Here is a 25,836-nt window from a genome sequence, read left to right on the forward strand (position 1 = left end):
AGCCATGGCCGCTGAGCCTGCGCGTCCGGAGCCTGTGCTCCGCAACGCGAGAGGCCACAAGAGTGAGAGGCCCGCGTAGCGGGGGGGGGGGGGGGGGGGGGGGGGGAAGTGGGCAAAGTGCCCTCATGGCAGTGGTAGGAACCCGCTTAGAAGGGCTGCATGGCTCCCCAGAAATTTTTGGCCATTTTCAAACTCTTAACACATTAAGTAACCAGACAGAAAATTCCCGCGGTTAGCAGAGCCTCTCACTTTGCACTTGGGGAGGTTTTACAGGGTCACTAGTACTTCAAGATTCACATCCTTATTTCTGTCTTAAGCACGTTTATTTTACATCTAGTTAGAAGATGTTCTTTGATTCTTGGGAAACAATTTCTTGGAAGGTGAAGAGGATAAGGAAAGGAGTAGGAAATGGAGAGGCGATAGCAGGATGTGTAAAAGCTTCTAGAAGACCGGTAAATCCTCCAGACTCCAGGTAATGGCCTTCCAAACCCGCCCCCGCCCCGCTCCACCCTCCCCCCGCCCCCCCGCCCCGTCTCTGCCGAACTAGACAACCTGCCACAGGCTCAGGGCCCACCATCCAGCTCTCCCCTACCCTGCTGGGGGTGGAGGGGTGGGCTCGCCCACAGCAAGTTACCAGTCCCAGAAGCCCGCTCCCTCCTGGGGTTGCCCCCCCCCGATCCCTCCCACGTGAGGAGGATCGATGGGTAAGAAAACGGTGTGGGCAGCAGAGGACCCAAGCGAGTCGCTCCGGCCGGAAAACCCGCTCTCCCTCCTTCGACAGCGACATCGGCTCGACCCCTCCCGGGCGGAGCACACAATAGGCGGCTGCTCCACGTTGTCGCGCAGCCCCTCGCCGCCCCGGTCCTGGGGGCTTGCGGGGTGGCGGGGCGCGAGAGTTCCCCAGCCCTCCTGCGGGCACTGCAGCCTCCGGGGCGGGAAAGGAGCGCTGGGGTAGAGCGCGCCGCACACTTGGAGACATTTCGTGTCGTTCCCCCCTCCCCGCCCCAAAATACACACAAACGAAAATGAAGCAACCAGACCTCCCCTCCCGGAGGCGGCTGCACCAGCAATATCAGCTGCGGGCGGAGCCCGAGCGGTTGCCACTTCCCCCCTCTTCCCTCGTGACCCTCGTTCCCCCTCCAATGCTCCCTCCCCCTCCACACGCCCTTCCTCGCCAGACACACCCTCCTCCTCGGGCTGCTCGCGCACGGAGCACGGGCTCTCTGGGGGAGGGAGCGGCCGCCGCCGTGGGGCCGGACGGCGAGCGAGCAAGGAAGGGAAGGAGGGAAAGAGGGAGGGGCAGCGGAGGGCGGGAGGGAGGAGCAGCGGGAGACGCGCCGCCGCCAAGCTGCGATGTGGCCGGCCGGCGTGTAAACACTTGGAGCAGCAGCGGCCGCGGCCGCCCCGGCCCGGGGCAGTGAGCAAGCCAGCCGAGACCTTCCCGCCGCTGCCATGGCCGAAGTGCGCAAATTCACCAAGCGGCTCAGCAAGCCTGGCACGGCGGCCGAGCTCCGACAGAGCGTGTCGGAGGCCGTGCGGGGCTCCGTAGTGCTGGTGAGTGGCCGGGGGACGGGGCGTCCTGGGGAACGCGCTCCGGGCGAGAGCAACTGGGTGGCTTCCCGCGCGCGCGCGCGCGCGTGGGGCCGGGACGGGGACGGCGTCGGCGGCGGCCGGCCGGTGCGCTCCGCGCTCTTTCTCCGTTTCAGTAAGTTTTCGCCCCGGCCGCCGCTCGCCGGGGTCCGAGTCCCAGGCGCCCGCTGACAGCGCCGCGGCTGCCCGGCTGCCCCGCACGGGCTGGACGCCGACGGGCCGTCGGGGGCTCGGAACTGGGGCCCCGGCCGGGGGTGTGAGTTCGAGAACGGACCCCGCGCTGCCCTAGACCCGGCACAAAGAGCCGGCGACCCGGGCGCGACGTGATCCAGAGTCCGTGCTGCCCGCACCTGAGGCAGCCTAGGCGGAAGGATGCGATGTCCGTTTTGCACATACACGCACTCGCGCGCGCACACACACACACACACACACACACACACACCGTGTACACAAAAAAAGAACCCCACCCAAAAAGCCCCGGGCGCCCAAGCTCCGGCGGGCGGTGAGAACAGAGGAAGCACAGCGACTTCCTCCTGCTACTGGGGAGAGGGTGGTGATGGGTGTAAGAAGGGGTGCTGCTGCCGCCGCTGCTGCCGCCGCTGCTGCTGCGGAGGGAGGGGGTTGGAGACAACGGGTTTCCGGGGCGTGTGGGCGCGGGGTCTGCAGCCGCAGGGCGAGGGTGTCCCCTGCGACCCGAGAGCGCTCCGGAGGCAGGAGATGGGGCCATGGGGGTTTGGGGGAAGACGGTGTGCGCCAGTCCAGGGATGGAGGACCTGGGCTCAGAGCCCCACCGCTCACGGCTGGGGGATGGGCATTGGAAAGCGCGCTGACCTCCTGGGAGCCTTTCCATCGCACCCTCAGCCTCATTCGGATTGTCTGACTCTGGAGCGCAGCGGAGGGTACTAACGAGCACTTTCCCCTTCTCCTGTTTTCAAGACACTCGTTGCCAATTTCCTGGACCAGTAGTCAAAACCTAAATAAGCAATCAGACTGGTTAATTAGCATTTGTTTTGTTGCTTTGGTTTTTTGTTTGTTCGTTTTTGTCTCTCTCCATGCTCTCTACCTTACAGCGAGTCGTTTGCTGTGTTTAAATTTCACCATTAAGAGTGAGCTCTTTTTGTTAAAACAACTTATCATCGGAAGGGAACTTCACAGCTTTTCCTTGTAATTTTTCTGTTGATCTTGTAGAATCTGCGATAAAACCAACATTAAAGGGAGGCCAGGGGCCTGATCCCAACAGTGGAGAAAGTTGACATTAGTGGGAGTTCTGGAGGAGGATCAAAGGTAAAAATATGTACCTTTGAGATAAAGATCTGATCCCTAATAGCTACCACTGTGCAAAGCCAAATGACTTTAAAGAAATCTCTCTATCGTAGCTGGACCCTTGGAAGTTTAATCCTGCTGTTTAGCAGAGCTAAAAAGCCAGACCTTTAATGTTGTTTTAATGGACTTGGCCTATTGTGTGTCTCACTGATTTTAGAATGAGGTCCTGTTGGGGTTAGATTGGAACCTCGATTGTCATCACAGCCAGTTAAGAGAGGAAGGCAAGCTGTGGGTAGGGAATTTATACCAGGGCTCTCATCTCGGGTGATTGTTAACAAGTGATTCAGTCTCCCTAGCATAGGAAACGCTTTCCTAAATTCAGGAAGAAAGAAAACCTCGCTTAAGCAGGGCTGGCTGGCCCTCTACCACATCGTGTGAAGGGAGCCTGTGAATTGGACAGATGGTCTCAAGAGAATAAATGGGACTCAGCAAACCTCCGCTGGGATTTGACCGGCGTTTGACCTGCCACCCCCAGCAACGTAAAGTTGACAGTAGCATTCTTGTCCAGGGTTTTGGGTTTGAAAAAGAATTGGGGGTAACACAGGTGCCTTCCTAACCATTGACTCTGGCACAAAAACCTGTTAGTGGGAGGAGACTCTTCTGAGAGATACCGCCAACCTAGCTTACTTGGGACCAAGGCCACAGATTTTTTTACCGGGCAAGGCACAGGAATGATATTTATTTACTACTCTGGTATGTGGGCCACACTGAGATTTTGGGAGGTGGGGAGAACTGATTCTAGGAATCTAAATCTACATCTGTTGAGCCCCTGCAACGTGCAAGGCACAATCCTAGATGCCCTAAAATTATGAATGAGTGTGATGACTTTATCTTCATTTGTTCCTGTTAGTTCCAGCCGGGGTTGGGTCTGTGTGTATGTTTGTCAAGAGGACACCCAGATTATGTACGTAAATCAGTTTTAGTTTATTCATAGCACCTTAGTGAATGCTGTTTTGAAGCAGTTCAGTCAATTAAGAGATAAGGAAAGAGTCTTAAATGGAGTGTACTCTCCTAAATGGCTCTCTTTCTTGGCCCCTGCTTTTCTGACACCAAGAGCTCGTTAACCAAAGTTAGCAAAGCCATGGGTGGCTGGAGAGCGAGTGGACCACATTGCAGCTGCCATCACAACATCTGATTCTTTTCTGATTTAAGACCCAAAATGTTTATGAGGGACAGCTGAGGTAGGATTTACACTTGCTGCTGTCAACCCACGACATTCAAGTTAGGGCTTCAACATGGAGTCGCATTTTCATTAGATTTCAATATGGAGTCATTCCTGCCGCAGAGCAAGCTTTCCTGTGGTGTATCTTTCACTAGAACTTGGAAAACCCACCAAGCTGAACAAATATACAGAATTTCCTGTTTAGGTGGTTTCTTTTTTAACAGTTATACCCTTTTTGGCATGTTGCTAACATCATTCAGTTTTGTTCACTGTTTGAAAAATTCAGAAGGCCTGGGCTATATATAGCATGTAGTTGTGTATTCAAACCTTCATTCAGTTATCAGTACTTCCTCAAATCTATTAACTATATAATGAAGCAGATAGAGAAAGAGAGACCGTTTTGTTGCTGCATTTTTTTTTTAAATGAAAGACAGTTTTAACCCAGGCAAAGGGATAATTACAGAATTAACCACTGGCAGAGATTTCTCAAGAGAGACTTGGGGAGGAATATTATAACCTGAGAGCGTCTGTGATTAACTGAGAAGTGTTTACATATATACACATTTTAAAATGCAGCGTTTCAACGCTGTTTTTGTTATAATTCAGGATGTAGCTCTTTGTGCCTCTGGGGGAACAAAGGCATTTGAGAAACCTGTTGTATTCTGGCTGCCCTCGGGAGGAGTCCCTGTGTCTGCCTGGGAGGGTCGCCTAGTAGGTGTTTAAATACTGTTGACTTGCTGCCGCTGAATTTACTTTCAATTCCTCGTGCGCCAAAGGATCAGGAAAGAGTTGCTAGATATTACGGGTTGTAGCCCCTTGAGGCAGGGCGATGCATGCACGGTGCCCTGGCTGGCGCCTGGCCAGATGACATATAACAAAGCCAGTGGAGAAAAGCTCTCCAAGAGCTGAGAATGGCTGAAAAGGGTCTGCAGCTGTTGACACCCCCTCCCCCCCAACACTACCACCTCTGCAAGGAGTGTTCCTTAGGTTTGCGTTTAGGGAAGGCCTGAAAATGAATCAGCTCTCCTGCTCCCTCTTCCCAGGGGAATTTGTGGAAAGTACTTAATCGAGGACAAAACAACTTACACGGTAGAATAAAGCCAGTTGCCACGGGCTTTGCCCGCGAGTCTGCAGTTCAGAGACTTAGCTGGGCTCTGCATGCACTGACCCAGAGTGTGGGCGAGTAAGCATGAAATGGTCTTACTGCTCCCGTTGGCTCCTCCAGGTTTGGAGAAGGAAGGATCTGTCAGCCAGCCCAGTGCAGAGGTTGCTGTGAAGCCGGAGAGGCCTCCTTGCCCAACCCTCTTTGAAGCACCAAATAGTACTGGATAGAATTTGTTTTCCAAGCCAAGCACGTTAAACAGATTTATCATACAAACCTGTAAATAATTATGTCACTTACCCGTATCTTACGAACATTTCTTCACGTCAGTGATACGAATCTACATAATCGTGTTTAACGACTGCCAGAAGTTCCGCTGTGGGTGGACCGTAGGTTAATCATCCTTTACTGTTTGATGTCTTGAGAAGTTCTAATTCTGAGGAGTTAGAAACGTGAGCTCTCCAGTACAGTAGCTACTAGCCACCTGTGGCTATTTACGTTTGAATTCATTAAAAAACTAAAATTAGTTTAAAAACTTTAAAAATCAGCTCCTAAATTGCCCTTGCCACAAATGCTCAAGAACCACGTGTGCCTAGTGGCTGGCCCGCATAGGACAGCCCAGAGACAGCATTTCCACCACTGCAGGAAGTTCCTCGGGACAGCTCTGGTATAAACATTAATTTGAATGAACATCTTTGAGCAGGCATTTTCAAATATGCTAGATTGTCCCTCTAGGATAAATTTCTAGCATTGGAATTGCTTTGCTCAAACATTAGACACATTTTTAGCATTAACATTTCCTTTAAACCTGCTGTTAAATTGCTCTGCAGAAAGTTATTGACATTGGCCCTTCCGTCACCAGAAAGTGTGAGTGTTCCTTTTGCCCCCTCCCATGGCAACACCGGTAATTAGTATTTTTTAACCTTTGCAATCTGGTAGGCAGTAAACGGCATATCACCGTTCTAATTTGCATTCCTCTCATTAGTCTTGAAGTTGACCAGGTTGGCATATGTTGATTAGCCATCTGTATTTCTTCTTTTGAGGATTTGAGTGAACCTTCGTACAGACTTATTTCCTGGTTTGTAATTCTCACACTAACGGTCTCTACCCATAAGATTCTGTTTCGATAAGTCTGGGCTGGGGCCAGGCATGTGTATTTTTAAAAACAACCCAAGGTGACTTTGATGTGCACAGAAACGCAGATCTAGACCACTTGCCTACTCAAGGCAGGAATGTCCCCCGTCCCGGCCCTGACAAACGTTGCCTAGCTTCTCCTTAAACGCTCTCCGCCCGTTAGAGGGCTGGGTTAGAAACGGCTCTTGCGCTGAAATTTGCTCTCTGTGAGTTCCACCACTAGGCTAGGCCTCGCTCTGCCATTTGGAGCCGCACAGAAGATGTTTGCTTCCTCTTTCACATGGCAACCCTTCAAATATTTGGAGACAGCCACCATGGCATTTTAAAATGCACTCTTCCCAAAGCCAAAGAGCCTTCATTTCTTTCCTTCCTTCCTCATGTGACTTGGTTTCGAGATGCTTCACCATCACGATCATCTTGTTTGGGCTCCTTTCCAAGGTTTCAGTGTCCTCCTTAAAATGTGGGAGCCAGAGCCCAGGCTCAAGAGTCAGGCCTGGGCTTGACTCTGCCCTCTGTCCCCGGCTTGCATTGTGAACCGAAGCGAGTAGCGAGATCTTGTTTTCCTCATCTGTGAAATGGGGATAATAAATAGTTGTACTGACCTTGTGGAGTTCTCGTGGGGGTCGAAGAAGGTAATATTTGGAAAGCGTCTGATGTATAAGTGATTCATAAAAGTTTAGGAGAGATCTAGTAAAAAAAAAAAAGCATTCTAGAAGGGTCTATCACAGATTACAGTGAAGAAGGGGGCAATATTTCATACCCATTCTGAATATGAACCAAGAAGGCAGGGGCTGTGTGTTCCTGTCTATTCCCAGTGCCTCTCACAGCGGGAAACACATGGAAACAATATATAGGATGGACCAGGTGTTGGGTGCCTGGAGACCAGGTAACTGGGTGAAATATAGCTGCATGGCTCTGGAGAGGGACAGCAGTGGCTTAGCTGAGGCAGTGACAATGGAGATAAGGTGGAAGAAGTAGGAGAAGTGATAAAAGCAGCAGGATTTAGTGATCCTTGAAGGGGGAGTAGAGGGGGGAAGGAAGAAGTGGGAGGAAGGGGGGGGGAGGTGGAGTCAAGATGATTGAGGTTGTCAGCCCAGGTGACCAGGAGGGTCAGTGTGTTCCACGAGAGGGGAAGGGAGAAGCAAATGAGCGGCCTCTTCTAGAGAGGGTCGTCAGGGCAAAGCCATTTTACAGTTAAGGCGGTGGAGAGAACATCCTGGGGAAAGGCTGAGCCTCTAGTGTTGTGTTTTGGCAAAAGACTAGGGTTCTCGAGGGCAGAGAAGAAAGTGTTCCAGATGGGATCAGGAAGGGGCGGAAGAGCCAGGGCTGAGCAGCCGGGCAGGGGAGGCGAGATTAGCTGATTGAAGAGCTTTGCACCTTTGGGGGTTGTTAGGGAAGTGGGAGGCAGGGCGGGGCGGGGGGGCTGAGGAACGGCCTCCCCAGGCAGGCTTCATGGGAAGTTAGGTCACCCCCTGGGCAGCTTCCCGTCCCAGGGTTCAGCCTGACCAGCCTCCTTCCCCAGGTGCCTGAAGAGGCTGGCTAGCGTGTTTCCTGCCCTTGAGGGACTCACAAGCCTGGAAGGGAGATGGGATGTATGCAGATGAGTGAAATAGAGACGATGGAAGCGGCAGGAGTCTAGTGATTGGTGCTGCTTCTATCTTCAGTTAGTTACATCATTTCTGCCCGGCCGCCGCCCCCTCATGGTCTTTTTTGTGGTCCTTAACGTTTTTTCAAGACGTTGGTCCTTTCTGGGTTCAACAATGTTAAGTGAGGCCTTTGGCATTTCCCTCATTTACTGGGCTACAGAGACCTTTTTTTTTTTTTTTTTTTATGGGAATGGGGAAAGTAAATGGCAGCGCCTGACACTGAGAAATTCACATCCAGTGTACATGTGTAACTCCCCTTGACATTCCTTGACCTGACGTCTGTGGGCTGCCGGAGCAGAGCGCTTGCTGCCTTCCCAGACCCCACCTCGGGAGCCGCCCCGCCCCCCAGGCTTGTTTGCGGGAATTCCGTTCAGAGGAATCATTCACCTTCCTGCTTTTGCTTTCTTCTGAGACATAAAATGATCAGTAGGCATGTTGAAAAATTATTAGTTTTTTTGTTTGTTTTCTTTTCTTCCTTTTTTTTTTTTTTTTTTTTTAAAACACAGAGGGAAGGCCAGAAACCACAGGCGGGAGAAAGCACGAGAGCTGTTTCCCCTTTTCTGTAAATCCTAATGGTAGTTTTATGATACATCTCTGTTTGGGATTTAGATATCTTAGTTTCTTTTCGCTTTTGTCAGGAGTGCAGAGGGGTTCATGGGTAACATTGACCTGTCGCTTATATCAACCCAGAGTCAGATGCCTTTCCGATTCTTGCAGGGCCACACCCTGGAGGCTCCCAGAGCAGGAACTGGGGCAAAGGGACAGTCTCATTCAGCTCCGTTGTCTGTGACTCGTGCTTAGTAGAGCACACTAGGCTCTGGAAACTCACTGCCCGGGTTCAAAGTCCAGCTCAGCTGCTTACTAACTTGGGTGACCTTGGGCCAGTTATTTCACCTTCTGTGCCTCGATAACCCTCTGGTGGGTTTGGGTTTGCGGAAAGGCTTCCATGAGTTGCATGCAAAGCACTGGGGACCGGGGCTTGGCACGTGGAAGGCACTGGACAACTGTTGGCTCGCACGCTTATTCCCGGGCTTGATGGTGTGCAGAAGTCTTTTGTGTATGTGTGACACATCAACCAACAAAAGTAGACGGGTAGAAGGGAAGCAGGTACCCTTGCTTTTTTATTTCCCTGCTGCAGATCATGCCCCAAAGGGTGAGCCCCATACATGGCTGAGCCGAGAATCATACCCTTCTTGGCAGACTAAGCTGGCTGCCCATGAGGTCCTGGGAGCAGCCATTCCCAGGCGGACCGGATCATATCGAAGAGCCCAGTGGATGTGAGCTAGGGCTCTGGGTCTTTGGCAGTTCTTGCCTTCAGACTAGTCAGATGAGTGGGTGGGAAGACTGGTCGTCTAGTGGGGAGGAACACCCCATCCTGTGCCCGGGAGGAGGTCCTCTGGTCTGGGGAACTTACGACAGTCTGTTCAGCGCGGTTTCTCCAAAAGCATGGATAGAGGACCATTGGGCTCTGTATGGAAGACTAGAACTTGAACGCTCTTTCCTTTCCCTCTCAAAACTTTATTGACATGCCTTTTACTCATTAATCCTTACTTTAAAAAGAATCAAATGACCGTTGACATTCAAGTGCCCTTTTAAAGATGTATTTTGGAAACATGTATTTTAGTGGGAACATTTTAAGCTTACAGGTCTTCTAAGAAATCAATATACTTTTCTGCCCAGCTATCCTGGTTTTGTGGTAGCAGGATGAGTCCAATTAGGAATAGTACGTGCAGGTTTCCAGCGTAGTCAATACCGTGGAAAATACGCCAACTGTTCCAGGGACATGAGGTTGACCTACTATCTACGCACAGCGTCGCACAATCACGCCAAAATTTGCTATTAATGATTTCCTGCCATTCTTTACCACCTTATTTTTATTGCTCATCGAGTTTGTCGTTGACAGGAAGTTGTATTTTGGCCTTTCTCGACAGCTTAACGTTGGACTGTATATGTTTCAAGCTGCAGAGAAATGTTTGAAGGTATTCTGATACTTCAGCTCTCCCCTCCCGTTGCTTTCCGTAGTGACTAAAAGATTTGACTGGGTGAGATTTAACTAAGAAGTCAAATGTTCTTCTAAGCCTCTGAGACAGAACATCTTTATTTGAAGTGCTTCAGCGAAGTGTGTCAGGAGGCTGGGGAATGCCTTTGTACGAAATAGTTGATGTATTAGACCTTGTATTTTTATAGCCCCGATCTTATGATGAGTCAAAAATGCTGTTATGCCTCTGACCTCGCATGTTCTTCCAGGTCACTGTGAAACACATCCTGCATTGTCATCACCTGTCTCCCTGCAGTGGGGAAACAGAGGCATGGTTTCAAGTGAGGCAAGGCTGTAGGCCACCCAGGTTTGCTAAATGACAGAACAGGTAATGAACTCCAGGTGTCTCAATTTCTTTGGCATAATCAGGTAAAGAAGCACTAGCTCCTGGGCCAGATTCCACAATAGAAAGGGTGGAGGAAGCTCTCTTTGTGTGGTTTTAGTGATGATCTCCTCCTGTTGGGAAACAGTGTTTATTTCTGAACAAGCTTAGGTCTCTGTAGTGGGAAAGTAGGAGGTGAGGACAGAAAAAAAAAAATGAAGAGGGGTGGGGTTGTTATTGAGAAATGTGGGCAAGATCCGTATAGATTTTTCCTTGCCAAAGTCAGCCTAAGGACTTTGAGAACTGTTTGCAATTGGCCGTCCTTCCTTTCTTTGCTATTTGACTAGCTATATGGGGGAAAAAATTCTCCAGGACACTGGCTGTGCCAAGGTACCTGGGATCATTTTCAGGGAACTGTTTTTATGATTTTTTTTCAAGCAGGTTAGTGCCGTCCAAAAATAACAACATATATATTTCTCTCCATGCCTTTTATATTAGCCGTGTAGCTTTCCCACTTGAGAAACTGCCAACTTTATGTCTTACAGAACCTGTTGTCAATGTTCATGGCGTGAGTGGAACAGTGTGGTTGGCAAAACCAGTTTATTTTCATAGGTTAACAAGTTCCGAAGGCTTCGGCCCATTAAATGGTTTCCTAGAGACCAGGAGGAGGGAATACCACATTCTGAGTTGCCTAACTTACCACCAAGAAAGCACTTAAATCCGGGAGGGCTCTCAATGAACTGTTGGCGAAAATTGAACAAAATGGTTATTTGAAAGCTCATAGGCGCCCGCAGCTCTCCTTCTGGCCAGAAGAGTGTTTAGATCATGCTCTATTGCTTGTGGAGCAAAGAAGGTTCTCCCTGCTAACCTGACCCCAAGGGAGGATCGCTCCTCCACTGCTAGTGACCTGTGTGACTGCTTACAGAGGAGCTCTGCCTCTGTCTTCGCCTTCCAAACGAAGTGAAACGGGGTCTGGCAGAATTCTCACCGGGAGAGCCGGAGGAGAATTCCATAGGGCTTTGTTGTCGCCTCAGTTCTGCGATGGAGGCCCAGCTCCCTCCCCCTGCTTCCTCTGCGTGGAGTGGACTCGGATGTCCCCTGCCAGCCCGGCACCGCCCCAGGCCCAGACTAGTGTCAGGGCCTAAGCAAGGGGGCATCAGAAGACTCGTATTCAGAGCTGCGGATCTGGGCCTTAAGTCCCCTAGGCTACTGGTTCTGCCTGGTCTGTAAAATCCATTTCCGGTCACTGGGTTTTATCTTCTTTCTCGTCCCCACCCCCTACCCCATATCTAACCCTCTGCCTTGGTTTGCCGGCCAATTGTGCAGCCCCTCTAGGAGAGTTCTCGTCTTGTTGCCGGTCCCGAGGAGGACTGTCCTACACTCACCATGACTGCACAATAGCTTGAGCTTAGCACGCTGGGTGTCTGCTTAGAGAACTCAGAAAAGGCAGAGTACTTGAGATGAGGAGTCCCAGCAGTGACCCTGCTGAGAGTTGCACTAGATGCATGGCCTGTTAGTTTCCTATGGCCGCTACAACACATTGCCGCAAACTTAGTGTCTCAAAACAATACAGATTTACTAAACTCACAGTTCTGGAGGTTGGAAGTCTGAAACGGTTTTAAGTGGGCTAACGCCAAGGTGTCTGTAAGTCCTCACTCCCTCCCAGAAGCTCTAGGGGAGAATCTGTTACCGTGCATTTTACAGCTTCTAGAGGCTGCCTGCATTCCTTGGCTTGTGGCCCCTTCCTCCATCTTCAAGCCAGCAATGTCTGGTCAAGTCTTTCTCACATCGTATCATACTGATACTGCTTATGTCATCACATCTCCTTCTCTGATTCTGACTCTTCTGCCTGCCTTCTTTCCTTCCTCCCTCCCTCACTTAGAAGGACTCTTATGATTGATTACCTTGGTCCCACCAGGATAATTAGTTAGGATAATCTCTCCATCTCAAAATCCTTAACTTGATTACATCTGCAAAATCCCTTTGCTATGTAATATAACGTAGTCACAAATTCCAGGGATTAAGAAGCGGACAGCTTTGGGAAACCATTGCTGGAGGTTGAGGAATGGTGGAATTCTAGGGTCACATGGGTTTCCAGCATGGATACTGACCTTGTGGTGGAGGAGGAACACGGGGCTGATAGACGGGCAAACTGTGAGCCAGGTGCAAAAGCCTTCGCAGAATAAGAATGAGAAAGCACAAACCCTTTTGAGAATTTTGGCTGAAAGAAAGCAATATAGGTTTGCAGTCTGCAATTTCAATTTGGATGTTTTCTTAAATTCTTCATGATTAAAAAAAATTTTTCCCACACAAAAGTCCCTCAGTCTGGAGTTCTTGTAAGTGGGCACTGCTTTCAGACTTGAGGTGTTTCAAGATACAAGCTGGCCAGACACTTGGCAGGCACTTAGCCAGTTCAGGCCTATGGAATTTTCCACCCTCAGCTAAAGAGTAAAGAGGTAAGGGGGTGGGTGTGTGTATTGAAAAGAGAAAAGGATGGTTTCACATCAGGGAGGATAACTCTTTGGCTGACAAGCCCCAAGACACCTCTCATGTGTCCTGTGTGAGAGACACTTCACCCATCCTGAAGGTCAGGTTAGACTGGGCATGGCCCTCCTGCATTTTCAAGGTAATTGGCAGACCCTTTCCCAGAAATGGGTTTCTAAAACACATGATTCAAGAAGCAGAGAGAAGGACTGGAAAAGCTCTCTGATTCCTTCAGTCTTCACGATGTTTTCAATTGAGAGAGAAATTGAAACTTCCTGTCTCATTCACCAAGTCCAGTCACTGCCATCTTAGAGACACACACCACAAAAGCTTGCTGGCTGATCACATTTGCACCAGCCCTCCTCACGCTGGCCATGACAATATCCATGATAAGCTGATGGCACAGAGCCTACTGCCCTGAAGAAGCACTCTATCATCGATGTGGGTTGCATTTTCTATTTTTACATCACTTCTAATTGGCCATGGCTATATTTCTCCGAGGCCAGGCGTATCTTTTTCCAGACCTTTGGATAATTGGCTGAAATGTACTGAAAAACATTTTGTAAAAGGTTGGGAAGCCCCCAGATTTTGTTTAAAAATCTGTACCGACAAAATATACATTAACCATCTTCACTGTCTCCTGTTCCAGTCTTCCTTTCTTTTCTCCTCAATAGGAAAATAGTTCCAATTCTCCTTATAAGCCAACTCAGTTAAAAAATTCAGATGTTTGCAGTGGAATTATCTTCAAATTTTTTCTAATGTATTTAGATACTACTAATCTCTAGGATGTGAAAAGGTATTAACTGTAATCCTATTTAAATCTTCTTTAGAAAGTGATGTTCATTTTCTTTATGTTATAGGCTCTTGCCCTTCAACCTGGCTTATTTTGTTATAGTTTATTTCATATTATTTTACTGAGTTAACTGCTTTCTGGTTTGAGGTTTTTCCTTTCTCACTGGCCCTCATCTGAACTTCATGGCGTAGGGATAGTAGGCATTGGATCAGTGACCTTCGTGACACAGTTGATGCCTCAGGACTCTGGAACATCTGGGAGTGTGGTGTGTACCAGAAGAAACTAGAAAGCAAATGTGTTTGAGAGTGAGCTAGGAGAGAGAGAGAGAGAGAGAGAGAGAGAGAGAGAGAGGGAGGGAGGGAGGGAGGGAGGGAGGGAGGGAGGGAGGGGGGGGAGAGAGAGAGAGAGAGAGAGATATGGGAGGGAGATAGCAAGCTGTCTTAGCTGAAGGAAAAGAGAAATACGTTCCTTCTGGTCATGCTAAAATCCCAAGGGAAATGCTTTTAGAACTGTTGCTTGAATTGAAGCAGAGAATCTATTTCTACTGATTTTAATACATGGGCTCTACTTAGGGCAAGGATGGGGGTGGGGTGGGGGAAGGGAAGACAAGGACTTAATCTGAGGAAACTAAAGGATAAAAATAAGTTAAGATGGAAGGAAGGGATTTTTTCCCCCTCATTATAATAGACCAAGAGACCAGAGATGAAAATATTAACAATATTTAATGAGGGGAGCAGTATAGTTTTAGATTCAGACAGGAAGAAATCCACCCCTGTAGAAATTGTGCCAGGTAAGTGGAACAGTTTTGTGTGGGGTGGTGCACCCTGTCAACTCGCGTAATTCAAGACCCCAAATTAATTAGTTAAGGAATGTGGAGGACACTTCTATGTAGTTCTCCACCGTATGTGTTAGTTGGAACCTAATTCTCCAACTTGGGGGTTTAAGACTTGGGACCACCGGAAACCTGTAGAGGCCAGATTCCTTTTGGGAGTCAAGGGTTGGCTGGCCCTCACTTCCTCCATCTTCCGGTAGAAGAAGGGCAACAGTTCACACCTATTCCAGATCCGTATTTCTCAAGGCAGCAAACCCTGCTAGACAGGAATGGGGGCCGTGGAGGCTGCCCCTCCGAGGCCTTGAGACCTGCTCTGAGCGAGGCGCCCACTGGGGCAGGGTTCCTTTAGCTGACTTGGCGCTCTCCCGACCAAATTTCTTTCTTTCTCTTTCCACCTTCCACTGACCCCTGACTGTTCTCCCCTCATTCTGATCTTTCAACTGCTGCCCCTGGCAGCCCTCACCTCTCTGCACTGTGACCTTCCAGGAAAAGCTTCTACATATTTGTGCTCTGGAAACTTCCTTCCACGGTGGGCACTCTCTCACTCACCCCTTCTCATCTTTTTCTCACCTCTTCCTTCCCTCTCTCCTCTGTGTTTGGTCATAAAGTGTTCTCTGGGGGACAGGGCCGTCACTGTGTTTATTGTTTTTAACCTTTTCTTTAGACAAGGATGGAAAATTCCAGAGGCCTGAGCTAGTGATGGCTGGGTGCCTTTTCTGGAAATCCAATGGCCTGGATGCTAAGGGAATGTTGTGGAGCTACACATCTGGCAAGGTTGTCCCCTAAAATGTCCTGGCTTTGTATTTAGTTCCAACTAAGAGAAGCGGAGATTCTGTCTGCGGAAGTATGGAATAAGAATGAAGAGTTTAAGAAATGATATAATTACCACTCCAGAGCCCAGTATACATCACTCTGTGTGTGTGTGTGTGTGTGTGTGTGTGTGTGTGTGTGTGTGTGTGTGTGTGTCTTTGCTGGGTTTTATTGGGAAAGAGTGGCCTTTGGCTTAGTAGACCTTTCAAAAGTGAAACCTTCCTCATGAGAGACAAGCAAAGTTCCTGCGGCTCAATTTAATGGAGGATTTTGCTTTCTTGGGGTGATGAGTTGGCAGAGGCCGTGCACATTTCAGAGCAACCAGGGACATTTCAGAGGGTCTCCTGGGGGGCACGAGCGGCCTCCCAGTTGACACCAGGTGGAATGGAATAGATCTACCTCACTGTCACGGTTCTTGCCCCACCCTGGAGAAATCATTTAGGCACAGTCTTGTCCACATGTCCCTAGGGGTATGACATATCAGAGTGGACCATCTTGACAGTAAGCAAAGCAGTTATTGTCTTGAAATAGCTAGGAACTGACCCACCATTCTGCTGCCTCTCAGGAAAGGATGAGGGAAAATCACAAAATCCCCAAACCCATAAAAATATCAATTCTATCTGCACTGGCTCCACATTACTGGAAATGAGCACCCAGATTTCCTAGCAGGCCTTCCTGTTCCTTCCTGTCCACCAGGAAGGCCCATCCCATTTTTGAATTCTCTTCTCCCACCACATTCCTTCCTGTCACCTGTACTCTAGCTGTGCTGGACCATTACTGCTCCCCAAACACACTCTAAACTTTCTCATCTCCATGCCTTCGCACGTGCTGACTCCTCTTCCTAGAAAGCCCTTCCAGCCCCTTCCCTGCTAAAGGGAACCCTATCTGTCCTGCAGGGCTTAGGTCAAATGGCCATCCCTCCCCGCCCCCCACATTTGGAGCAAGTTGCTCCTTCTATAGGCCCATAGCCTCCTGCTACTTGTATTGCTTTCCTGTGACTATCATAAAAAATGACTACCAACTCGGTGGCTTAAAAGCCACGAATTGATTCTCTTATAGTTCTGGAGGCCGGAAGTCCAAAATCAGTATCAGTGGGCCACATTCCCTCTGGAGAATTTAGGGCAAGTTCCGTTCCTTGCCTCTCTCAGCTCTGGTCGCTGCCAGCATTCCCTGGCTTGTGGCTGCATCACTCTAGTCTCTGCCTCTGTGAGTCGCATGGCCCGCTATTTGGTCGTGTCAAATCTCCCTCTGCCTTTTTCTTATAAGGACATATGTGATGGCATTTAGGGCCCACCTCGATAATCCAGGATGATCTCTTCATCTTGAGACCCTTATGAACTCGATCCCATGTTAAAGACCCTTTTGCCATAAGGTATCATTTGCAGGTTCCAGGCATTAGGATGGGGACATACCTTGGCGGGGGGCATTTTTCAGCCTACCATTCCAGTTCTCCAGTTTTACAGAGGATTGATTTCATTCTGCCTCAGAACTATGGTTGACAACTTCTCTCATCCATTAGCATGTAAATGCCTTAAGGAGTGGGCAGGAGAGTAGAAGGAGCTAATGCGTAGGCATCAGAGTGCCAGAAAGGCCCAGTGATTCCACTGACCCTCTCTGTCACCTTGGACAGGCTGTTTAACTTTGTGGAACCTCCTTGTGCTCATCTGTAAAATGGAGCTAATATCAACCTCAGTGGGCCTTGCCAAGTGGTTTATAATAGCGAAACAACAACCGCCCCCCTCCCCAAGCTCAAACAACCCGAATGTTCAAAAATAAGGGATTGGGAGAAATGTACATCCATACACCAGAAAACCATGCAGTCATTAAAATGACATCTGTATTAATTATTGACATGGGAAAAAGTTTAGGTTATGAAACACAGTGCAAAGTATGATCGTGTTTTTGTAAAATAATGCTTATGTGATATATGTGACTTTAGTTACTTAACTACTCTCTGCCTCAGTTTTCCCATCTGTAAAATGGAGATGACGATAGATAGTACCGACTTCACAAGGTTGATGTAAGGACTGAGTAAAGTAATACAGTAATACACTTAGAATAATGCCTGGAACATAGGAAGTGCTGAATAAATGTTAGCTGTTAATATTATTGTTATATTCAAAGAAAACATTCTCAAAGGGAATGCCTGTGTTTATAATATATGTGAGTGTATAGAATATTAACAGTGCGTGTCTCTGGGTGGTGGGATTATGAGTACATTTTATTCTTGCTTTACATTTTCCGTTTTTAAAATGTATTATTTCTGTAATCAGAAAAAGCGCCACACTTACTTTTCAGGCTTGCTATATTTCTCTGATATATATGAATGCATATGTATGTGACATATAGTATCTGTACAGTAATTAGCCTGGTGCTGTTAAAATAATTTCTCCTATAATCCTGCAGCTCCTTGCCCGTTGCTTTGCATGTCTCACATTCTCTGTGTCTTGAATCAATAAAATGAGGATGGCCTAGAAATTAGAGACTTCAATTCCCATTTGCTTTTCATTCCTATCTGCTGAAGTATTCCTCCAATTTTGATCATAATGGGTTCTCTATAAAGTGAAGTTTCAAAGGGTTTATGTATATATATATATATATATACACTCACACACAGTATATGTACCTGTATGTCTACATCTATGTAATGTTTCATATTATCTTCACAGTTTTTGAGAGGTGGAAATGCCTACCCTGAAGTTTCTGAAATGTAAATTAAAATTGGTCTCATCTTTCTTGCACGTGTCTTAGTTGTCGATACTGTAGTCATCCTTTGCTGCCATTAATATGATCAATCACAAGAGGGACTTAAATTTCAAGTATAGCTAATTAATAGGTGATATGCATCGATATTGCAAGGATTTCTGGTTGCCATTTTCCTGAGTTCGAAATTGCTTATCTTTGTTCTTTTATTTAAAAATAATCTTAGATTTTTTGTGGATTTAAAACAAATGGATGGGAGAATTATGGATGAATTAGGAATTATGGATGAAATGGAAGGTCTTGCCTCTGACATTTCAGATAATTAGATTATGCTGCAGATCTTGGTAAGCAGGGTCTCTTTTCCCCTCTGTACTGTGTGCCCTTTTTTTTCCCCATCAGCATGTACATCCTTGAGTTCATTTCTTTTTCGTTGCCTTTGTCCTTCTGGCTTGTCTTTTCCCCACCACATTTCTTCCTCCATTTTCTCTCCAGCACCCACTCTCATCATAATATAAAACTGATATATGAAAATTGATCTGTTGTATTTAAACTGAGGGGTTTTTTTGTTTGTTTGTTTTTGCGGTACGCAGGCCTCTCACTGTTGTGGCTTCTCCCGTTGCGGAGCACAGGCTCCGGACGTGCAGGCTCAGCGACCATGGCTCACGGGCCCAGCCGCTCCGCGGCACGTGGGATCCTCCTGGACCGGGGCACGAACCCGTGTCCCCTGCATCAGCAGGCGGACTCTCAACCACTGCGCCACCAGGGAAGCCCTAAACTGAGTTTTGAATATTTTCTCTTCGTAACTTAAAAAGCAGCAGAGAGGGAGGCATGAATAGGGCGAACACAGAGGAATTTTAAAGCAGTGAAACTATTCTGTATGATACTCTGATGGGAGATACGTGTTATTATATATTTGTCAAAATCCATAGAAGGTACAACACCAAGAGTGAACCCTAGTGTAAGCTCTGGACTTCGGGTGATTAAGAGGGTCAGTGATGGTTCATCGCTTGTAACAAATGTATCTCTGTGATGGGGGATGTTGATACGGGGGAGGCTGTGCTGTGCACGTGGGCGGGGGTACATGGGAACAACTCTCTGTACTTTCTTTTTTATTTTTTAAAATTAATTAATTTTTGGCTGTATTGGGTCTTCGTTGCTGCAGGTGGGCTTTCTCTAGTTGCGGTGAGCGGGGGCTACTCTTCGTTGCGGTGCGAGGGCTTCTCATTGCGGTGGCTTCTCTTGTTGGAGAGCACGGACTTCAGTAGTTGTGGCTGATGGGCTCTAGAGTGCAGTCTCAGTAGTTGTGGTGCACAGGCTTAGTTGCTCTGCAGCATGTGGGATCTGCCCGGACCAGGGCTTGAACCCATGTCCCCTGCATTGGCAGGTGGGTTCTTAACCACTGCGCCACCAGGGAAGCCCTCTCTGTACTTTCAATTTGGCTGTGAACCTAAAACTGATTGAAAAATTACAGTCTATTTTAAAAAAATACTATGCATGAAATATTTCATGTTTGGAAAAAAATAAACTTAAACGTAGTTCTTTTGTGCTTATGTGGACCTTTACTTGTTTTGCCTGTTAATGGTGCTATTTTTTTTTTCCCATCCCTGGTAGTTTGGAAGGTGGCATTCCCAGCTTTCTTGCCAGCTTGTTTGGCATAATTATGAGGACTAACAAATGTGGATTGAAGACTTTGGGTCAAGAGTACTAGGTAAAAAGCAAAGCGATTTTATTGTTAGAGTGGGGGAATTGTGAGTCAGAAATTGTAAGGTCAGCTCCTCACTGTACGACGTTGGAGGCAATGAGATGGGTGTAAGAACCACTGAAGTCATGGTGAAGAGGTACCTGTAATTAAATTCAGCCTTTGGTACAGCTGTGTTCGCTCAATGAAGCCCATGTGCAAATCCAATCATTCAGCATACATTGGGGGAATCTGATTTTTGAATAAATTTGATTGGAACCCTTTGGCAAAGCAAAGAATCCTTTTGTAATGCAAATGGACACCCGCTAATTTATGTCTTTTGTAAGGTAGGATTTAATGCTTTAAGCTTATACAATTCCTGTGCCATTTAAAATCAGATTGTTTTGGTGCCCCCGAGAGAAGAATTGCTCTGGGAACTTGCATTAACTCCTTCAGCCCTGAGGAAACCATTTAGTAAATTATTGTTTCTGGGAACTAAATAATACCCGTGTCACCTGAAAGATTTAAAATAGCCTTTGTAAGTGGCTCCTTAGTCTCTGAAAGAACATGACTCATTCCTTCATTGTAACCTGAAAGAAATCCAAGTGTCAGAAGACACTGGGAAATGGACTTAAGTTATACTTCTAAACATCGATACTAGAGGTTTTAAATGTTAGGAAACCAATATGATGTGGGTTAAAAGTTGATGGCTGGAGCCACTATATTAGGATGTGGCTGAAAGGGCAAGGGGTGGATGGAGAGTCCTTTCTAGAATATTCCTTGGGGAATTCTTGCTGGCGGCATTAAGAGTCTTGCGCGCTAGCTGAATTCGATATACCATGGGTTGTCTTATTCTTTTGCCCAGGGAGCCCACCTTGACCCCCTGCGTTTCTGACCGCCCCATGTTTATACATGGCTCCGTAACGTTCCTTCTGCCAGCTTTACTTAGGGTTACTTCCCCCTCAAGCAGCCTTTGGATCCTTCTTCTGCACATGACCAGTGAAAGGAAACTAAGTGTATTAGAACAAGTCTTGTGTTAGTGCTGGGAGATAGATTGCATTCCCGTACCTCTTAAAACCCATGTTCTTGACAATGTAAATTGGGGCCGTGGAGGGTGAGGTTGTCCAAGTCTGGGCCAGCCATTGCCTTGCACTGACCTCAGTGGATGCTGCTTAATGGAAAGATATGATCAGGGTTCCCCCTATGGAATCATTGCTTAATATTGTAGATGACTCATTGGAACTAGTGTGTTAGAAAATCGCTTCCAGATGTGTCACAGAAACTTTTCCAAAAGGGAGAACTAAACTCTGGAAAACTGCGTTGGTTTTCTTTTTTCTTTTTATGCTCTTAGCGCCAGAATCAAATCTTCCTGTAGAGGGTGAGTCAACATATATTTGGAGTTCTAAGTAGTATGATCCTGTTCACTTACTGTGAGACTGGCACCCATCTTCTCTCAGTGATGAGTGGTCTGGAAGCCTTACCTAGTCCCTCCGGCGCTGGCCTCATTCTTTATCGTTATCAGCAGACATCTATGGAGCATTCCTATGTGAAGGCTCGTTGCTAGGTCCTGTGAAGGGTGGAAGAAATAACTAGTTGAAGAGCAGTAGAAGTACGGGTGATACAGCAGTCTGACTGAGAATGTGAGCTCTGGTGTCAGCGTCTGAGTTGAAACGCCACTCTGGTTGGAGAGTGTTGAGAAAGTTACTTAACTTTCTAAATAAGTCTCAGTTTCTTGGTCTATAAAATGGGAGTGACAGTGATAATAATACCTACTTCATGAGGTGAGCCGGAGGCCTAAATGACACAATTCATGGTAAACGCTTGGCATCGGCTACATAAGTGTTAGCTATTATTATTCATCTGCTTTGTCCCCATGTGTAGTTTGGGTGTGTTCGTGTGTGAAAGAACATGAAACATGTGTTGTTGACTGATGCCCTCCAAGAAGCAACTCCAGTGTATGCTTCTGTGAGTTTCTCTTTACTTGATCTCACTCCAGCAGAGAATTCGCCGGCCTCTCCTAGTCAGTGAATTTGGAGTTGGGCTGTCTGAAAAGAGATAATGGGTTGTCATCTCTTCAGAGGCACAGGATGACAGATCTTGCAGATTACGCAACGATCAGAAGGAAAGTATTCACAAGTAGCACAGCCTGGAGCCCTTGTAAAAAGCCCAGCCTGCTTCAACAAGGTGCCGTTGGTAAATAAAATCTTACGATTTCCGGTCTACTTATTTTTTCACAGCTTACCTGTTATCATGTTGCATTCGAGCAGTTTTCTATTGAATGTGTATTCTTCTCCCAGATCTCAAATCAATGTATGTGTTTCTATACTAGAATGTGGTCAAAACATTTTTAAAACTTGCAAACTGCATCAGAAGAGGAAAAGGTCATACCCATAACTGTTAAGTAGAAATTGGTGTCTCTACTCATTTTGAAGAATTAAACATGGTTAGGAATTTGTGAAACTGCTACTGAAACTACTGTAGTGGTTAAGAGCGTTCATGCCAGAGTTAAAGAGCCCTGGCTTTGAATCCTGAATGAATGAGTTTTCTATTGCTGCATAGCAAATGACCACAAACTCGGCCGCTTAAAATAACACACACTTCTTATTTCAGTTTCTCTGGGTCAGAAGTATGGGCAGGGCGCAGCTGGAGTCTCTACTCAGGGTTTCACAGGTGTTGGCAGGACTGTGATCTCATCTGGAAGCCCTGGGGCCTATTCCAAGCTCCTTCAGATTGGCACAGTTCAGTTCCTTGTGGTTGTAGGACTGATTGGACCCGTTTTCTTGCTGGCTGGCAGCTGGGGGTGGCTGTCAGTTCCTAGAGGACAGCCTCAGGTCTAGCCCCGTGGACCTCTCATAACACTTCTGTCTCCTTTAAGACCGGTGGGTGAATCTCCCTCTCCAGGAGGGGCCCAGTTCCTCTCCCAGGGTTCACCGGATTAGGCCAGGCCCACCCAGGATAATCTCCCCTTTGATGACCTTGGAGTCAATTTATTACTAACCTGATCAGGGGAGTGATCTCTCATAATATTCACAGGTCTGGCTTACAATCAAGGGGAGGGAATTATACAGGGTGAGTAGACTGGGGGCGGACCTCTTAGGGGGCATCATAGAATTCTGCCTACCATCCCTGCCCAACCTCCCTTAGTCTCAGTTTTCCCATTGATAAAGTGTGAGCAATGATAGTATTTTCTACCTCACAGGATAATTGCGCGAATGAAATAACACGTGTAATGCATTTAGCACAGCACCTGGTGCTTAGCAAGCTTTCCATGAAGGTTAGAATGGTAGAGAAGAGCTACTTCTCTTCCTCCCCTCGTACCTTTTCTCTCACCCCAGCCATCCCATAATGTGATGGCTTTGAAGGTAGAGCATGTGAGCATAGGCTAAAGGAGTTGAGGGGTTGTTTTTTTTTTTCCTAACGATTTAAGTACAAAAAAGGATTTCCTAAGAGTAAAGATGAAATTTCTAAGACAGTTGTTTTGGAATGTCTAGGTGGAGGCCTTCCTACAGATATCCTTCTAATTTGATTCTTTGCTAAATGAATGCATGTACAGTACTCAATTCACACCCTGGAGTATGAGATATCTAGTTAAGGGAAAAGTTTCAGATAGTCTCCTTATGAAACAATGGTTTGGTGGATCAGTGATCTATAATTGAGAATACCTTTGATAACAAATGCTTACTTCGTAGAGCAGGAAATATCAATATACAGGACCTGCAGTGGGTTTCTAACCTTTAGTCTTAGAGATATTCAACAGTTTAGCCTCACGATGGTCCTGAAATTTAGACTTAATTTATTCACATTCCAGGGGATTTGAGTGTGGTTCCACAGTCATCCCTAGAAGAAAATGCGTACGTGGTGCTTCTTCTGATTGCCTGTAGAAACCGATTAGACTTCAAAAATACTTGGAAAATAAATTCCGACGTGACAAAGTTGTTTAGAAAGCCCCATTTTGCCGATAGGAGTAGGGAGGCAGAGAGGGAGGAGGGAGGAGAAAAGAAATGAAGGGCAGAGGCATACAAAAGGCAATGTCTGAAGTTTACAAACAGAGGGAGTCACTTCCTGGGAGTTTGAGTCTTCAAGAGGGAACTGAACTTGGGTGTCACTTTTCAAAGTAACGACTTAAACAGTCCATTCCATTCAGCACTAACACATCTGCATGTTGATCTTGCATGGGAGAAGTTTGGAAGTTTGAGTGTGTATAGTCAAGAACCAGCCAGAGAACGGGTTAGGGTGAAACGTCTGCCTGGTGGAACTGGGGAACCTTAAAAGTCTTACAGGATCCGATGTCCCCACCATCCTGACCATCCCCACTGGGCTCACCTACCACACCCAGCTTGAGTTCCCTTTCTGGGACTCTCGCTAGCATACAAGTGTCCTACAGCACTAGTTGCCTAGGAAGGAGCCAAGTTGGGGGGAGGAGTTATGAGTTGTTACCTCATAGAGACCTCAATTCTTGTTCCTTTTCCCTTGAAAAGGAAGTCTACAGAGAGGTATGAGGATTCCCGTCCCTGTCTATACTTTCTTTTTAAAGATTTTTAATTAAAATTTTTTTAAAATTTTATTTATTTTTGGCTGCGTTGGGTCTTCGTTGTTGCGCGCGGGCTTTCTCTAGTTGTGTTGACCGGCTTATCATTGCGGTGGCTTCTCTTGTTGTGGAGCACGGGCTCTAGGCGCACAGGCTTCAGTAGTTGTGGCGCCCGGGCTTAGTTGCTCTGCGGCATGTGGGATCTTCCCGGACCAGGGCTCGAACCCATGTCCCCTGCATTGGCAGGCGGATTCTTAACCACTGACCCACCAGGGAAGCCCCCCATCTATACTTTAGGCTGTCTGCCTATGCCCTAAAAATTTTACCTGTACTTTCTTTAAAAAATAAAGTTGATTAAGAACTTTTGTGCATCAGAGGGCACTATCAAGAGAATGAAAAGGCAACCCACAGAATGGGAGAAGATATTTGCATAGCGTATACCTGATAAAGGATTAATATCCAGAATATATGGAGAACTCCTATGACTCAACAAGGAAAAAACAAACAACTCGATTTAAAAATGGGCCAAGGACTTGAGTAGACATTTCTCCAAAGGAGATAAACAAATGGCCAATAAGCACATGAAAAGATGCTCAACATCACTAATCTTTAGGGAAATGCAAATCAAAACCACAATGAGATACCTCTTCACACCTGTCAGGATTGGCTGTTATCAAAAAAGTGGAAAATAACAAATGTTGTAGAAGATGAGGAGAAATTGGAACCCTTGTGCATCACTGGTGGGAATGCAAAATGGTGCAGCCTCTGTGGAAAACTGCTTGGCAGTTCCTCAGAAGGCTAAATACAGAATCACCATACGATCCAGAAATCCCACTTCTAGGTTATAAACCCAAAAGAACTGAAAGCAGGGGCTCATACAAATACTTGTACACAGTGTTCCTATCAACACATCCTATCAGTGTTTGTATCATATTATTCACAATAGTCAGAAGGTGGAAACAACCCAAATGTCCATCAACAGATAAACAAAACATAGTACATATGTACAGTGGAATCATATTCAGCCTTTCAAAGGAATGAAATTCTGACATGAGCTGCCACATGGATGAACCTTGAAAATACCATGCTAAGTGAAATCAGCCAGACACAAAAGGACAATTATTGTATGATTCTGCTTATATGAGGTACCTGCAGTAGGCAAATTCATAGAGTCAGAAAGTAGATTAGAGGTTCCTGGAGGTTGGGGAGAAGGGGGAGTTAGGGTTTAATGAGTACAGAGTTTCTGTTTGGGATGCTGAAAAAATTTGGACATGGGTAATGGTGGTGTTGCAGAACAATATAAAGGTACTTAATGCCACTAAAGTGTACACTTAAAAATGGATAAAATGGGGCTTCCCTGGTGGCGCAGTGGTTGAGAGTCCGCCTGCCAATGCAGGGGACACGGGTTCGTGCCCTGGTCCGGGAAGATCCCACATGCCACGGAGCGGCTGGGCCCGTGAGCCATGGCCGCTGAGCCTGCGCGTCCGGAGCCTGTGCTCCGCAACAGGAGAGGCCACAACAGTGAGAGGCCCGCGTACCGCAAAAAAAAACAAACAAAAAAAGGATAAAATGGTGAATTTCATGTTATGTATATTTTACTGTAATTAAAAAAAGCTAATAAAATTGATTTTAATGTTTTTGGATTATAATAGCAATACAGGTTTGTGCTAGAAAAATGGGGGAAAAGCAGA

The 25,836-nt window shown here is 46.9% G+C and overlaps 1 protein-coding gene across 5 annotated transcripts in view; it reads left to right on the forward strand.

The window, feature by feature from the left end:
* The first annotated feature begins 1,091 nt into the window (after positions 1-1,091).
* The window catches only part of DOCK11 (dedicator of cytokinesis 11), a 189,445-nt gene continuing 164,700 nt past the window's right edge, over positions 1,092-25,836 (forward strand). For all 5 annotated transcript variants that reach the window (XM_079910668.1, XM_079910672.1, XM_079910670.1 and 2 more), the window contains exon 1: positions 1,092-1,554. In XM_079910668.1, the coding sequence (XP_079766794.1) occupies positions 1,453-1,554 (102 nt within the window). In that variant the 5' untranslated portion in view covers positions 1,092-1,452. The remainder of the gene's footprint in view (positions 1,555-25,836) is intronic.

The sequence above is a fragment of the Stenella coeruleoalba genome, assembly GCF_951394435.1.
Source record: "Stenella coeruleoalba genome assembly, chromosome: X".
Classification (NCBI taxonomy): Eukaryota; Metazoa; Chordata; class Mammalia; order Artiodactyla; family Delphinidae; genus Stenella; species Stenella coeruleoalba.